At 52.2% G+C, this 16,348-nt stretch overlaps 1 protein-coding gene across 2 annotated transcripts in view; it reads right to left on the minus strand.

The window, feature by feature from the left end:
* Positions 1-16,348, minus strand: part of PER2 (period circadian regulator 2) — a 48,149-nt gene that overhangs the window by 10,994 nt on the left and 20,807 nt on the right. For both annotated transcript variants that reach the window (XM_025404626.1, XM_025404625.1), the window contains exons 7-18: positions 14,569-14,620; positions 13,675-13,817; positions 11,101-11,179; positions 8,565-8,671; positions 7,811-7,964; positions 7,350-7,458; positions 6,450-6,575; positions 5,585-5,669; positions 4,126-4,273; positions 3,905-4,029; positions 2,627-2,791; positions 1,050-1,304 (exon numbers count right to left, since the gene is read on the minus strand). In XM_025404626.1, coding sequence (XP_025260411.1) covers positions 1,050-1,304; positions 2,627-2,791; positions 3,905-4,029; positions 4,126-4,273; positions 5,585-5,669; positions 6,450-6,575; positions 7,350-7,458; positions 7,811-7,964; positions 8,565-8,671; positions 11,101-11,179; positions 13,675-13,817; positions 14,569-14,620 — 1,548 coding nt within the window. The remainder of the gene's footprint in view (positions 1-1,049; positions 1,305-2,626; positions 2,792-3,904; positions 4,030-4,125; positions 4,274-5,584; positions 5,670-6,449; positions 6,576-7,349; positions 7,459-7,810; positions 7,965-8,564; positions 8,672-11,100; positions 11,180-13,674; positions 13,818-14,568; positions 14,621-16,348) is intronic.

Here is a 16,348-nt window from a genome sequence, read left to right on the forward strand (position 1 = left end):
CAGTGGCCGGATCTCAGCTCACTGCAAGCTCCGCCTCCCGGGTTTACGCTATTCTCCTGCCTCAGCCTCCCGAGTAGCTGGGACTACAGGCGCCCGCCACCTCGCCCGGCTAGTTTTTTTTGTATTTTTTAGTAGAGACGGGGTTTCACCGTGTTAGCCAGGATGGTCTCGATCTCCTGACCTCGTGATCCGCCCGTCTCGGCCTCCCAAAGTGCTAGGATTACAGGCTTGAGCCACCGCGCCCGGCCAGGCTTAGCTTCTTACACATTTCCTTTTGTGTGTCTGCCCAGAGACCCGGGGGAGCCGGTTCCCTGTGGTGAGTGGCTTCCTGGGCTCACCGGCTCTGATCCCTGTGCCAGTGTCCCAGGGGGAATGGAAGAGGCAGCATCTCTAACAAGCGCAGGCCCTGTCTGGGGGTATGGGAAGGAACTGGGGGATCAGGAGCCAGATTCCTGAGCCAGGAAAGGGGTAAAGAAGCTCATCTATTTTACTTCATCCCTTGACCTTCGACCCCTGAAGTGGCACCTGGCCTACAGAGCGGCTTCCCACAGCATGACCATGGACTCTGCCCGACTATGGAGTCCGAAGCCCAGGCCTGAGGCTGGCCCCGTCAGGACGGTGCATCTCCTGGGGAGAAGGGCGCCATGAATGGTACGCCCCTCCTTCCTCATGTGCCCAGCACCACATGCCCATTATCTTGAGGTTGAATTAGCTGATTCTCTGGAGGTCCCATCCAGGTGAGGCCCCTGCCCACATGGTTACTCACGCAAGAAACGTGGACATGGCAGCACTGCCCTGCCATGGCTCTGCCCTCCCCGGGCCCTAGCCTGGGACTATTCCCCGGGGAATGCGAGCTGACATCCTGAGAGCACTCCCCTGGTGGGAAGTTCTACAGAAATAGATGGCGTTGCCAGGGAAGTTCCAACAGCTGTCTTACATGTTAATGCTTCTGAAACTGGACACATTTCACATTTTGAAACCAGCACTGGACTCAGTACCAACAGGAATAAAATTTTTTAAAACTCACTTTTAATTTGGGTATCACTTACTTCGTTCACTTGGCTGCCCCTTGGATCTTTCTTGTAAGTAGTAATGGCAGTGGGACTGGAAAATACTGAGTTTTCTTATTTCTTTGAACTTCTGCAGGAAGCTCTGCTCCTCCTTCTGTGTGTGTGCAGCGAGCACCTCCTTGGTGAGGCCCAGCTTCTTGAAGGGCTCCTTCTCTTGGCTGAGACCACAGGCCAGGGCAGGGCCCACCAGGCAGTCCAGGGATTCTGGCCCACTCACAGCATCTTCCACCATCTCTGTAACACAAGAACCCAGGGCTCCAGTCCACACATGCCCTGTTTGTTTTTTTTTTTTTTTTTTTGAGACGGAGTCTCGCTCTGTCACCCAGGCTGGAGTGCAGTGGCCGGATCTCAGCTCACTGCAAGCTCCGCCTCCCGGGTTCACGCCATTCTCCTGCCTCAGCCTCCCGAGTAGCTGGGACTGCAGGCGCCCGCCACCGCGCCCGGCTAGTTTTTTGTATTTTTTAGTAGAGACGGGGTTTCACCGTGTTAGCCAGGATGGTCTCGATCTCCTGACCTCGTGATCCGCCCGTCTCGGCCTCCCAAAGTGCTGGGATTACAGGCTTGAGCCACCGCGCCCGGCCGCCCTGTTTGTTTTAAGGCCACACTATATTCATGAACAAGACAAATCATTCACCTATAAAGTGACTTCACCATGCCTGTGGCATGAGGATGAAACTCACAATGTTTTCATTTAGCTTTCCGAGAAAATTCATGGCAAAAGGCAAGAAGCAGGGCAGGACAGCCCTGACAGCCAAGTGCTCAGGAACCTGGGGGCCGAACAAACTGAAACGGGGGGACCCTTGGGCTCAACTCTGCTGTTGAAGATATCCCTGGGCTGTCCTTAGCTTTCAGAACACCAGAAACTTGGGTCAATGTGCTGAGTCTTTCTGGGTTTGGGACCAGGCTTGGTGACAGTTGGGACCCTGTGGGCCCATGAGGCAGACAGGATAGGGGACAGGCAGGCCCACTGACCATCCTGAAAGGGAGGGCTTGGGGACCGGATCTTGGACATATACTTTTTCCTCATCATCTCCCTCTACCTAGTAAAGAACAAATTCAGGATTCATTTTAATCCTAATATTCTAAAAAACAAGAACACTCAGCCACCAATGCACTCATTGTAAATCTATTTACCACCTGTACTGGTTCCTCCCACAAACAGGGAGGGCTAATGGTTGCACCTTCTGCTGGGCAGAGGAAAGACCCCCAAGGCCCGCCCAGGGAAGAGGGAGGTGGGGCCTCGCTCCCAGTGCTCTCTCCGCACCAATTAAAGGGGATAAGATCTTGCATCACAATTGACCCTCCCGCACTGATGCCAGAACAGACAACTGTCACCGGAGAGCACCACAGGGCAACAGGGACCAGGACAGGTTGCTGCCTGGGCCCTGGCTGGCCACACTCCACCCTGCATTTTACACAACTGGATTTCCTGAAATGCCCCCAATGGGCTATGGTGGGGTTCTTCTGCACTTAGAGAAAGAAAAATTTAAGATGGCAAACTTGTTTTCATGTTTAAAAATCAGACTTCTCTCTGATCCAAGAGCCCATGGATGTACCTAATTCCGGCTGCGGCTTCTTGTCTCCCACATGGACGATGGTGCTGCTGTAGCTGCACTGGCTGGTGAGTGATGCCACACTCTCTGCCTTGCCCGGCAGTGCCAGCGAGGTCAGGTGCGTGCTGACTCCCGTGTGGCTGTTCACCCTGGAGGGCGGCTCTGCCTCTTTATGAGAGGAAGGGGGGAACAAACACAAGCATGCCATTACAATGCACTGTGCAGATGAGGAACTGACACCCGAGTGCCCATACAGCTTCCATACCAGGGTGCACACAACCCATCCCATCCCATCTCATCCCACAGATGCTCTGGCCCGGGCATGGGATGATTTGTCCCCAGTGTTTATTCACAGGAGAATAGTGGAGAAGAGCAAGTTCCGAAACGGGAGCAGTTACACACTTAAATCCTGAGTCCTCTGAGGGCAGGCGCAGCAGCTTGGCAGCTGCAGGGAACGCTTGGTGAGGGGCTCTTGCCTGCAGCCAGGCAGCCTTTCTTGCACACCTGTGGGCGGGGGCTTTTCCGACAGTCAGGAGCCAACCATAATCTGGGATACTCTTTCTTTCTTTCTTCTTTTTTGAGATGGAGTCTCGCTCTGTCACCCAGGCTGGAGTGCAGTGGTGCAATCTTGGCTGCAACCTCTGCCTGCCAGGTTCAAGAGATTCTCCTGCCTCAGCCTCCCAAATAGCTGGGATTACAGGCATGTGCCATGATGCCCGGCTAATTTTTATATTTTTAGTAGAGATGTGGTTTCACCATGTTGGCCAGGCTGGTCTCAAACTCCTGACCTCAAGTGATCCACCCACCTCGGCCTCCCAAAGTGCTGGGATTACAGGCGTGAGCCACCGCGCCCAGCTGGGGTACCGTTTCTAAACCTGGTGGCGAACATCAGCAACACTGACAGCGTTTAAGCAGCCTGGGATTTAATGTGATTTCTGGGGCATGTTAACATTCAGGGACAAGGGACCCTCTGAGACACACTGGAAAGAAGGCCTGCTCTAGACTGACAACTCGAGACCAGTGTGGCTCCCTGAGGGGGGTCAGGGGACGGCCCCAGGCCTCCAGCAGCCCCACTGGGTTCCTGTTCTCAAAGCCACGGCTCTGACAGAACCATCTTTGCTTCTAGCTCCTAAGAAGGGTGCTGACTTTTGAACTACTTTCATCATGTGAAGAAGAGCCTACCACCCTTACACTGTGTCCACAGAAGCCACAGGGACATCTAGTCTCTCCAGAGACTATGACATTATTCCACGTGTGCATGGCTCTGAACAGGTTAGATACCTCCGGCATGTGGCCCTGGGCTGACTGTGGCCTTCCGCTTATCACTGGACCTTAGCGTTGGGACGTTTGCTGGGAACTCGCATTTCCTCTTCAGGGTGGCAGCCTCATTGCAGCTCTCCAAGTACCTGTGTGAAGGGCATGAACCCCGGGTGAGGCCACACAACACGAGAGGCGGGAAGGTGCGTGAGATAGTGGAGACTCGGCTGGAAGTGCCGGTGTACCTGATGACGCTGTCCAAGCAGCTGATCTGCTGGTAGGAGCAGGTGGGCTGGTCCTTGCAGGCCAACTCCTCGGGGAAGCTGGCCCCCAGGCTGTCCTTTTCCACGGCAGGGACAGCTTTCATCTCAGCTGGGGGATTAGTTTGCATTTCTGAAGGAATGGCAAAATTGTTCTTTCATTAATTTTTCTCCCAAAGAAAATGCTGTGTATTTAGAAAGCATTTTCATTCTACCTGAAGACAGGGCTGGGGGCTCAGAATCTGCTTCATGGGTATGGAAGCCTGGGGACAGCCTGGCATCTGGCAGCCCTGTGGGCACGAGCACCACAGTGCCGTCCACAGAGAGACCTAGGAGGGAGCTGCTGCCCAGCCTGGTGTCTGCTTCTCTCTGGGGTCTAGGCTGTCCCCAGGGGTCAGGGACTCAGCAGTGGGAGACACCAGTTCTCACTTGAACTCTTAAACTTTCAGGGCCAGAGCCCACGTACTTTACGCTCCTCCTGGGCCAGGCCAGTTTTCAAGGTGATCCCTGCTAGTAACAATTATGATGGCAACTGCCTCCTCACTGTGCTGTGGATTCGACTCTTGCCCCCACAACATTCATCACGTGCCTGTCCCCTAGGGGCCCTCAAGCAAAGAGCTGTGTCCAGCTCATTAATGTGTCCCCAACACCCAGCACAGAGCCCAGGAGGCCGCATGTCCACCAACACATCCCCAAGGCCAAAAGTCCTAGCGGTGTCTGGCCAGAGTGTTCTCCACAGGAGACTTCGGCCTGAGCACAGAGACTGAGCAAGGGCCCACCAGGGGAGGGGACTGGGATGCATGCATGTGTGCACACACGTGTCTATGTGCATGCTGTGTGAGAAATGCATGCGGGACAGAGGAGCAGCATGAACCTGAACCCATGCATGACAGCATGAAGCTGCCTGGGAAGTATGGTGCTGTGATGAGGAAAGGGCTGCGGCAGTGGGGGTGGGCTGGCAGCCCCTGGGTGGTACTCTCCACTTCAGACAGGTTTGGTTGGAGTGTATGTGGATGCTGGGCAGGCTGTCGGCAGTTGTCTGTGTGTGTGTGAGTGAAGGGTGTGCAAGTGTAAACACACAGCCATACAGCCACTCTGTACAGCAAGAACGAGCGGCCCAGGCACACCCAGCGGGCAGGCCAGGGTGCAGGAAGGCACACCTGGCCACAGCTCCCCAGGCCTGCACACCTAGCCACACCCCGCCAGGCCTGCAGGGCGTCAGGCACCCAGTGTGGACATCAGTGCTTGCACTGGCTGAGTGCAGAGAACTGGGCTGCTCTCGCCTCTTGGAAGCTAAAGACTGTGCTGAACACAGAAGAGGGTGTGGCACGGCTACAAGGCAGACTCCCTGCCAGCCAGAGTCAGCATTCAACCCGGCTTCCCTCTTCTCACATGGCCATACTCTAGTTTCAGTAAGGAAATGTTGAATTTTTTTTTTTTTTACCTGTAACGGAATTTTTCTTTTGTTCTCCAGATTCAAGAGAATAAAGACTTCTATTTTTCGTCTTGTTACCATTTTTATAAATTTCCTTGAAGAAAAACAAAATGAACACGTTATTCATTCTAGGAGACCTCCTTCAGTTTGTCCTCCAAAGTGAGAACAGAGGATGGCTGAAATCATTTCAGCAACACAGAAGGAAATTGTGAATAAGAAATCTGACAGGTGCAGAGCTAAATAAAACCTATTTGATGATCCTAAAGAGTAATAAAAATAAAGCAAAACGGCACATTACATTTTCTTCTTTTTTTTTCCTTAGACAGAGTCTCACTCTGTTACCCAGGCTAAAGTGCAATGGTGCAATCTTGTCTCACTGCAACCTCTGCCTCACGGGTTCAAGCCATTCTCGTGCCTCAGCCTCTCGAGTAGCTGGGATTACAGGGGCCCGTCACCATGCCCAGCTAACATTTGTATTTTTAGTAGAGATGGGGTTTCACCATGTTGCCCAGGCTATTCTTGAACTCCTGACCTCAGGTGATCTACCTGCCTCAGCCTCCCAAAGTGCTGCGATTACAGGCGTGAGTCACTGCATCCAGCCCACATTTTCTTCTTTCTATCCTAGTTAAATCTTCACTTTTGTTTGTTTTGTCTGTTTTAAATAATTTTCAACCAAACACTTAGCTATGGTTTCTAGCTTTTTCAACTCTTAAGAGATTAAAATGTCCCAAGTGAACAAAGTTTAGAAAGGAAGCAGAAACAGCTGCGATGATGACGCCTCTGCTAACTGCCAAAGGCTGTCCTGAGTGTGCTTTGTAACTCTGGAGGGACATCCACAAACGCATTTTCACAGGGAGAACGGAAGGGGACGTACGGCTCTCCTCCGGCGTGAGTCCTCGTGGCCGTTGCTGTCGCTGGAGGAGGTCTGGCTCATGAGGTGCTCGTGGGACCCGTTGCTGCCCAGACTCCCGTAGCCGCTGGAGCCGCTGTGGGGGACGGGCTGGGGAGACAGCAGACAGTGCTACAGACACAGCCAGGGCTGCTGAGTTGCACATGTGGCCCCCTGCCAACACACCCTGTTTCACAGAGAGGATGGTGACCTGCCTAAGGCTACATGACAAAGACCAGGGCAGCTGGGGTTTGAATCCCAGGGTCAGCTCCAGAGGTTGACTCCTGGCCTCCAGCCGCGGTGCCCTGACCCAGACATGCAGTCACTGAGAAGACGGCACCAAAGGCATGTGTCCAACCCACTCATCAACGCATGGCTGCAGCCAGCCGCACCTCTCTGGAGGGGTTTAAAACAAACAAGATGGGATGACAGCTTCACTCCACAGCCTCCGGGAACTGAGAGGCAGACACCTACTCAGGCGTGGGGTTGACTGCGATGGGCCTGATTTTTTAAGGGACCTTGAGTACAATGTCCCGTCCCTAAGTCCCACTGCTCTGGATTAGAATGAGCCCCCACACCACTGAGAGGTCACTCTGGGACTATGCAGCCTGTGTCAGAGCACGGGGTCTGCACATGTCCTTCAGCCGCTCACTCAGGGCTGCGGTTCAGACAATGTTGAATGCAAGGCTGGAGAGAGCCAAGGGTACTGTGGACTGTCTCAGACTAGCACAGTCTATGCCCAAACTGTCCCCTGAGGGATGTTCAGAGAATGACAGATGAAGGTGTCTGAGTGGGTATGCCAGGACCAGGGTGCAGAGCCTATGTCCTCTGCAGGGGGCTCTCAGGCTGCTACCTGGGAGGAGGGCATGCAGGCACCACACGCACCTGCAGCAGGAGCCGGTGGATCTGCTCCGTGAGCTCCTGAACGCTGGGGTGCAGGGCCTTCTCCTCTGTGCAAGGGTGGGCTGCAAACACGTCCTCATTCAAAGGGCCCCTGCGTGGTTTTAATTCATCTTGTTAGATGGGGCCCCACAGGAGGACCTCTCTGGCGTGACTATATAGCCACTACATGCTGCCTGCCTGGGTGGGCCCTCTGCCTCTCCCCTGTAGCCCCCCAGGCTGCTGCCTGCCCACTCCCTACTTGGCCTGAATGAGGTCCCTCCCACCTGGGGCAGAGGACAGGTCACCCCTGCCTACCAGCCTGGGGCTCCAGATTGGTGGCAGGAGGCGAGGTTTCGGTCTTGGCCTCTCAGCCCCTCCCTATACCATCTGTTGCTGGGAGGTAAGGACAGCCCAAGACCCCCGCCCGAGACCCCTGAGCCACCTCAGGCCCTTGGAGCACTCACACCCTGACTTTGTGCCTCCCAATGATGAAGGAGATTTTCCTGCTCCATGGGTTGATGAAGCTGGACCAGCTGGTATCCAGCGTGATGTACTCCCCGTTCCGGGTGCGAAACCGAATGGGAGAGTAGTCGAAAGGCTGCCCGCCCGACTGCAGGACTAGGAGAGCAAAAGCCAGCATTCAGGGGAACAGGGGAGCAAACAGTAGACAGAGACAAGTCAAGATTCACTCAGGCCCGGGATCATTTCCAAACGTTAGGGGTATGAACACTTCTTCAAAGCCACTGCTTTCAGCCTCCCATTTTTGCTGTAGATTACAACCAGGAGGCTGTTTCCAGCAGAAGCGGTTTCATCCCATGTTTCACCTCTGCTAGAGTGTCACTTGCGTCTATGAGGGCTGGGCTTGATGAGGACATGCACTGCACTCCCCTGGCCTGGTCAGAACCTTCCTAGCCACAGATGAATTGGTCTCCCCTCTTCCCATGCACCACTGAAGCCAACAGTAAACATGAGATGCCACAGACTCAGGCCACGGACTGAGAAACAATTGGCCACAAAGGAACTCACATGAGTTTACCCCTCTCTCTTGACTCCACTGGGCACTGCAGTGCCAGGAGTGAGGTGGCGAGGCGAGCGTCTACCACCTGCTTGTCCTTAGCTGATCTGACCTGTCAGAGCTAGACTGGTCCCAAGAAGCAGCCCAAGGGCACACGAACTTCCGCCAAACACTTTAGGAGGCACCGTGAAAAGGGGACCTACTCTTTTTGTGGATGGCCAGCATCAAGGGCCTGTCACTAGGGTGGAGCTGCACGAGCACTGGGGTCTCAATCAGGTCCTGAGGTAGGTAGCCCAGAAGAGGGACCGCCCTGGAAGGCAAGCAGACATGCTAGGATCGGCGTCCAAACAGCAGAGGAGACTGTCACTAAGAACCATCTTATTCCCTGGAAAGAGAAGATACACTCCAAATCCCACCCCCAACCCCCGGAGGTCAAAATGTGGAAGTTGGACTAACAGAACCAGTTAGACTTGCAATCAATAGCAAACGAAGGTCCAGTGTCCAGGACGCCGAAGGAGGCTCCCTCTGCTGGAGCCTGAGTGCTTCGGCTCTGCGTTTCACCTCCCAAAACGTAAGTCATGATCATGCTTTTGTTTTCTTCCTTCTGGCATCTTTTTCTTTTTCTGTGTCATTCATTAGTTTGGCCACACGGGGCCTGGCATGGATTTTTGATTAACAAGTTTTGCCTGGACCTCGGCAAACCCTTTGTATGTGCTTCTTTTCCAGCCTGGTCTCATGTGACTTTGGCCTCAGCATCCAGTCGGTTTACTGTGGCTTCTCTGGAGTCTCGGTGGCTGGCTGGGCCTCTGCCCTGTGTGCTCATGCCTCCTCCCGGAGCTGTGGCTTTGCTCCCTTGCAGGACGGAGCTGAACTTCAGCAGCACCTTCTGCTTCTGTTTGTGTCCAGCGCCCTCTGCCGGCTCCGCCGACCATTTCTTCTCCCGAGCTGCCTCTTCACACTTGTTGCATTCAAACCCATGTTTCCTCAAACTCTGCTGCTTGAGGGAAGGTTTTCCCTGTCAATCTTTAGACCATGGTGCAGAACTTTCTCAAGGGCCTGGCGTTATTCTTTGATTTCCTCCTTGTCTGAGGCTCTCTCTTCAGGCCTCATGTTTTCCTTTGGACAGGATATATAAAATGTTCCTGGCATCGGCCCCATCAAGGCCTTGCTGAAGGACGAAGAGGAAGGAAGAGGAGAGGAGCGGGGGAACAGGAAGGAAACAGAGGGGGAGGAGGAAGAGGAGGGAGAAGAAAGGGGGTAGAGGGTGAAAAGAAGGAGGGGAGGGGAGGGGGAGCCCTGGCCACCTGCTCTGGCTGGCCTTGGGCTCTATGAGCCAGGCCGCACACAAGGCTTCATCAAGGGGAGCTTGCAGGCTGTGGCCCATCACGCCAGGTGCACCTGTCTGCCAACCTCCCTGCACAGGGCTGAGCTGGACACCAAGTTGGCACGGGAGTGGGTTACAGACAGTCTCAGATCTCTGAAGGAAAAGTCTCCCGAGGCTGCTTTACATATACGGCCCCAGGCCCTGTCCTCCAAGATCCTGGTTCTGCAGGGCAGGGTGGTATCCAGAAGCCTGCATCTGCAAACTGGCTCTGCCCCAGGCAGCCCTGCGGACATACCTGAGCCACCTGGAGCTGGAAGTGACGGATCCCTTTTTACCCACAGAGCCTCCCCAGAAGGCTGTGTGGCCCCAACTCCAAAGGTGGGGGCCTGTGTCCCTGGGCCAAGAGTAGAGGAGGGAGAAGCCTTGATCCTCCAGCTTCCAGGAGATGACCTGGTTCATTTTAGGAACCCAGCACGCCGGTGCTTCTTGGTCCACTTCCTGTGCTATCTTCCGAGGTCACTTTTCCGTGACTACTGCCAGTGGCCCACACATTTCTTTCTTTCTTTTTTGTTTTTGGAGACAGTGTCTTTTGCTGTGACCCAGGCTGGAGTGCAGTGGTGCAACACAGTAGCCTTGAACTCCTAGGCTCAAGTGATCCCCCTGCCTCAGCCTCTGAGTAGCTGGGACTACAGGTGCACAACACCACACCCAGCTAATTTTTATTTTTATTTTTATGCAGAGACAGGGTCTTGCTATGTTTTGAACTCCTGGTTTCAAACAGGCTGGTTTCAAACTCCTGGACTCAAGCGATCCTCCTATCTCAGCTTCTCAGAGTGCTAGGATTATAAGCGTGAGCCACCGCACCCAGCTGGCGCAAGTGTTTTCGGAGTCTTCATGAATTTGTGGAGGAGCTGGGAGAAGATACACGGTGGTGGCAGAAGCCACTCAGAACATGGGTGCCCTCAAATCTCACTAGGATCAGGGGAGACCCAGAAAGAGGGACCTGAATGGGGCTCTGAGGCATGGAGAATATCCTGTCCCCTGGAGAAGCCTCGAGCACACAGGCTGGAAGATGGACTTCTGCTGGGATCCAGCCAATGGCATCTCCAGCTTCCACCCTGATACTGGTCCCAGGCAACACCGCCTCTGTCTGGACCATCGTCTACTCTGAATGGGTTTACATGGGAGAATTAAGACAGGCTCAATTAGAACAATCACCAGCTCTCCAGAAAGCCTCAATTATACCATGTGCATATCTTACAAAGTTTTCAGTGTAATTCCATAGCTATTTAATTGCCTGTATATAAGTTTTTGTCCATTATCACGTAATTATAAAACCAATATGCAGTCTTGGTTTTAGCTAAAGAGCTTTTATATCAAAAACATGAAAAAGGGGGTGGGTCAAGACCACATACCTTTCATCCACATCCTGGAACAAACAATTTGGTGTATGGGTGGTTGTAAAAATTCTCTTTTCAGGAGGTATTCTAGGGGCTGAAAGAATAGAATATTGCACACATTAGTGATCCTAAGAATTACATATTTAATGTTATACTAAAACTACCAGAAAACACCCTGTAGATTCAGAGTAATGAGCAGCTAAAGAAAAAAATTAAACCATGGACTCTGAACAACAGAGCCTGCCACACTGAGAACCCTACGCTGGCTGTGGGATCACCGGCCAGCCTTCTCAGCTTCTACGGAATGCTAGTTTTAGTCTAGTAAATTGAAACTGCCATGTTAACAAAACCACACGGACCACGTAAACGCTACTCTCAGCAAAATAAAGCTGGAAGTCCATCTTTATGATTTTTTTTTTTTTTTTTTTTGAGACAGAGTCTTGCTTCGTTGCCCAGGCTGGAGTGCAGTGGCACGATCTCGGCTCATTGCAACCTCTGCCTCCCGGGTTCAAGCGATTCTCCTGCCTCAGCTTCCCCAGTAGTTGGGACTACAGGCGCGTGCCACCATGCCCGGCTAATTTTTTGTATTTTTAGTTGAGGTGGGGTTTCACTGTGTTAGCCAGGATGGTCTCAATCTCCTGACCTCATGATCCGCCCGCCTCGGCCTCCCAAAGTGCTGGGATTACAGGTGTGAGCCACCACGCCCGGCCCCATCTTTATGATGTTTAAGATGAAACTAGAGTGATCTGACGAATTACTTTTAGAAAAGTGAGTTACATACTTGGATTCAAATTTCTTCTTTTTTTTTTTTTAATGAGACAGGGTCTCATTATGTTGCCCAGGATGGTCTCAAATGCCCAGGCTCAAAAGATCCTCCCACCTTAGCCTCCCAAAGTGCCAGACTACAGACTACAGGTATGAGCCACTGCACCTGGTCTGGATTCAGATTTCTTAGCAAATGCCATTGTACTGGAGAGCTTCACAGTTTAGAAACTAGACAAAGGTGGACAAAGGTGATAGAGTAATTTGCATAAAGTGAGTCATATATCCAAAATTTTCCTCAATTCATGGACAAAACATTCAAAATTTCAACATTTTTCCTTCTTGAAGGAGACTCTGGTAATTTGGGGGAATAACTTGTTGAACCCTAAGTACCCTTTCTAAACCTTACTATTTGGAAAAGAACATTCTGTAATACATGCAGGAACACATCAAACATTGTGGAGAAAGTCACATACTTAAAATATTTCTATCACTTTTAAGAAGTGCTTTTTTAAAAGGCTGTCAACTTGGCCTGGCGCAGTGGCTCACAAATGTAATCCCAGCACTTTGGGAGGCCAAGACAGGTGGATTGCCTGAGCTCAGGAGTTCGAGATCAGCCTGGGCAACATGGTAAAATCCCGTCTCTACTAAAATATTAAAAAAAAAATTAGTTGGGTATGGCAGCATCCACCTGTAGTCCCAGGTACTCGGGAGGCTGAGGCAGGAGAATTGCTAGAACCTGAGAGGCGGAGGTTGCGGTGAGCGGAGATAGCATCACTGCACTCCAGCCTGGGTGACAGAGCGAGACTCCATCTCAAAAAAAAAAAAAGCTGCCATTCACCACAGAGAAGGTGGTGAGCACAGCGCAGAACGGACTCAGCTGGATTCCCCGGGTTCAGCAGCTGCAGAATGCACCTGCCTTCAGAGAATCTGAAGATCATGTGACTTGCTCAGTAGCCATGGTGAGCACCTACAGTTCCTGGCCAGGGATTTCGGCCAATACAAGGACCAAGATGCCACAAAGCAGGATCTTAAGAGGGATCACAGGAAGGACTCATGAAGGTGGCACAATGCCTTGTACCCTCTGCGCTTCAAGAGAAGAACCCAGATATTATTTTGGGGGTGGGGTAGCCAGAAGAGCTAATGGGACCAAGAGGGTCATAGTGAGGCGAGTTGGCCTGACGACTGCCCTCTGCAAGTGAGGTGGCAGCAGGAGCAGAGACCGGGGTCCAGAATGCTGGGCATACAGAGGCACAGCAAGCCTTGTATGGAGGCTGACTCACCTGGAGAGTCATGTCTGTGCATGACTGTCTGGGAGGAAAGGAAATTCCAGGAAAATTTAGGATAGGTCAAGGTGGGGAGGGAGGGATGCCCAGCACTTCATTTCTTGGGGCCTGAGGAACTGTTTGGGGTTCTGGAGCAGGCAGCGACATCAGTGCCCTTCAGAGGGGCCCAAGAGGCTGAGGTATGGGGCAGGGGATGAGGATGGGAGGGATGTGGGGCCCCAGACCTGTCGGGGCTATTCCCACTTTGTGGACAAAAGGCAGAGCAGCCAGGGAAAGGGGAGAAGGGTCACAGCACTGGTGTGCACAGGGGTGAGAGATGCTGGCACCCAGATGCCGTGATCTTCCATGGGGAGGGCTGGATGACAAGCAGGGTGTGCTGAGTCTCCAGAAAGATGGAGACCCTGCCCGAGGTGAGGTGCAGAAGCCAAGGGTGGGGAACTGCAGTTGGGAGTCCACTGTATAGATATCATGTTTGAACCACAAGAGTAACTGAGGGGGAGCCAGAGACAACATCTGCCCTCGCCCTGGGCTTGGCTGTTACCTTCATAACCAGAGTGCACTCTCTCCGCCAGCAGAAGGCAGCAAAGCTGACTCTCAGCACCTTGTTGCTCCCGCACCTTGACCAGGTAGGGCGTCATGCGGAAGGGGTGGTAGCGGATTTCATTCTCGTGGCTTTTCCCGACACTGTGGAGAAGGGCCACGCTCAAAGTTTGGAACTGTGACACAGGAACAGTCCCCTGTTCTGTTCCCTCCTCACCTGGGCCCCATGCCACGCTGCAGGGGATGTGTACCTCTGCTCTGCCTGAGGAGCTGGGCCTGCCCCCCTGCCCGCTTCAGTCCCTCCCTCAGTCTCATCACACTGAAGGGCAAATCAGAGTCAATACCCCCACCAGTGGGAACGCTCCACAGCCCTTCTCTGGAGCAGCCTGCACTCTGGGTGGGTAAAGCAGACCGGAAAGGTGTGCTGCTCCCTCCAGGACCTCGGCCCTGACTCATGAGGGTGCCAGGGTCTGGTTCAGGGCCACCCCCGACAGTGCGGCTGGATGCTCAATCAGTCACCCTGGTTTGGACCAAGACCCTTGTGGGGAAAGCTGTGGGTCTCTCCCCAGAAAAAGGCACAGACAACCAAAAGATGCAGTGCTTTCAGAAACTCTGTTGACCCTGGGTACAGGCCTTCGCAGGAGACAAAGAGAAAGTACAGGGTCCCCTGGCCACCATTTTCCATGAGGGGCAGGTTAAATCACTCCCCTGCTGGCCGCATTCTTAGCAACCTGTACACATTTAAAATGCAACTGACTGTGTTTTCTGGTAGACTTCAGAAACAGGCGTGCTGGGTCCCTGCAGGCAGGGCTCATGCCCCCCAGCCTCAAGCGGAGCGGCACTGGGGTGAAATGTTTGTATGGTTTTCTATAAGAAAACTGGGAACAAGGTTTACCTGACACGGCAAAAGAAAGATTTCTCCTCCATGCATTCTTGAGTAAAAGAATCTAGAAGAGAGAACCCAAAGTCATTCATCCAGATCAACAACTAAATACACTGTTCCTCATTTCTCACAAACAAAAGAGGAGCAGCAGAATCAAGCAAGAGCCAAGGTGAAAACTGAAAATTTATGGAAGCACAAACTAAATCCTTTATGTAAGAAACCTTCTATTACATTTTTGACTAAAATTACATACACTTCATGAGTGTGGTGCATTCCAAACTATGCAGCACTAAAATTTTAGCACCAGGAGGCTTACATTTTCAAAACGGTGTATGATGCTGCTGCAAACACATCAATTAATTAACAACTGAACACACTCATGGTGCACTGCTGCAAACACACCAAATAGCCTACAACTGAGCACACTCATGATGCACTGCTGCAAACACACCAACCTACAACACACTCACAGTGCACTGCAGCAAACACAGTAACCTACAACTGAACACACTCACGGTGCACTGCTGCAAACACACCAACCTACAACTGAACACACTCACGGTGCACTGCTGCAAACACACCAACCTACAACTGAACACACTCACGGTGCACTGCTGCAAACACACCAACTAAGCACACCCACGGAAGTCCAGAACATCGACAAAGAAAGCTGTGAAGGCCACAGCAGCTACATCTTGGAAGCCAAGCCTCCATGCTGACTTTTGATTAACCCCAGTTCTGGGAAGGCCTTGGAGATTTCATTTACCTACTGTCCCTGAGTAAGAGCAGGTGCTTAAGGTAAATCCTGCCCTGAGGGCAAATTCCTGCCAGTTCCCTCTGAAGCTTGTGTGCCTGTCCCATAGAAGCCCTAGGTCTGGGGGAATGGCACTGGGATCCAGTCTTGTCTCATCGCCACCCACAACACGCACAGCTTCTGTTCTTAAGTCCCTGTTAAATACTTCTTTCTAAGAAACTGAATTTGTCAGCTTCTTTCTTTGGCCACTCAGCTGCCTCAGACTTTGGGGTAGGTGTGCAGAGGTCTGGCCACAGTGAAACAGAAACCCAAACATTTAGTGCTACATAATTTTGGGATAGTCAGTTCTAACAGAAATAACTTGGCATTTAAGGCTTACATTGGTATTTTGGTGAAACAGTAACTTCCTTTAAAATATGAAATGTCTAGTGAAAATATGAAATCAATCAGGCAACCTCATCAGAAATGAAAGAAGAGGTGTTTCCCTAAGAATTGAAAGGGATTTTAAAAAAAGAAATCTCTGCTTTTGTGGGAATCTAAACTAAAAAAAAAAAAATCTTAGATCTAGGTCTTTCATATAACATTTCGTCTACTCAAAAGAAATTAGGAAAGCAGGCCGGGCGCGGTGGCTCAAGCCTGTAATCCCAGCACTTTGGGAGGCCGAGACGGGCGGATCACGAGGTCAGGAGATCGAGACCATCCTGGCTAACACTGTGAAACCCCGTCTCTACTAAAAATTACAAAAAACTAGCTGGGCGGCCGGGCGCAGTGGCTCAAGCCTGTAATCCCAGCACTTTGGGAGGCCGAGGCGGGCGGATCACGAGGTCAGGAGATCGAGACCATCCTGGCTAACATGGTGAAACCCCGTCTCTACTAAAAATACAAAAAACTAGCCGGGCGTGGTGGCGGGCGCCTGTAGTCCCAGCTACTCGGAGGCTGAGGCAGGAGAATGGCCTGAACCTGAGAGGCGGAGCTTGCAGTGAGCCGAGATCGCGCCACTGCACTCCAGCCTGGGTGACACAGCGCGAGACTCTGTCT

Source organism: Theropithecus gelada, chromosome 12 (assembly GCF_003255815.1).
Source record: "Theropithecus gelada isolate Dixy chromosome 12, Tgel_1.0, whole genome shotgun sequence".
Lineage (NCBI taxonomy): Eukaryota > Metazoa > Chordata > Mammalia > Primates > Cercopithecidae > Theropithecus > Theropithecus gelada.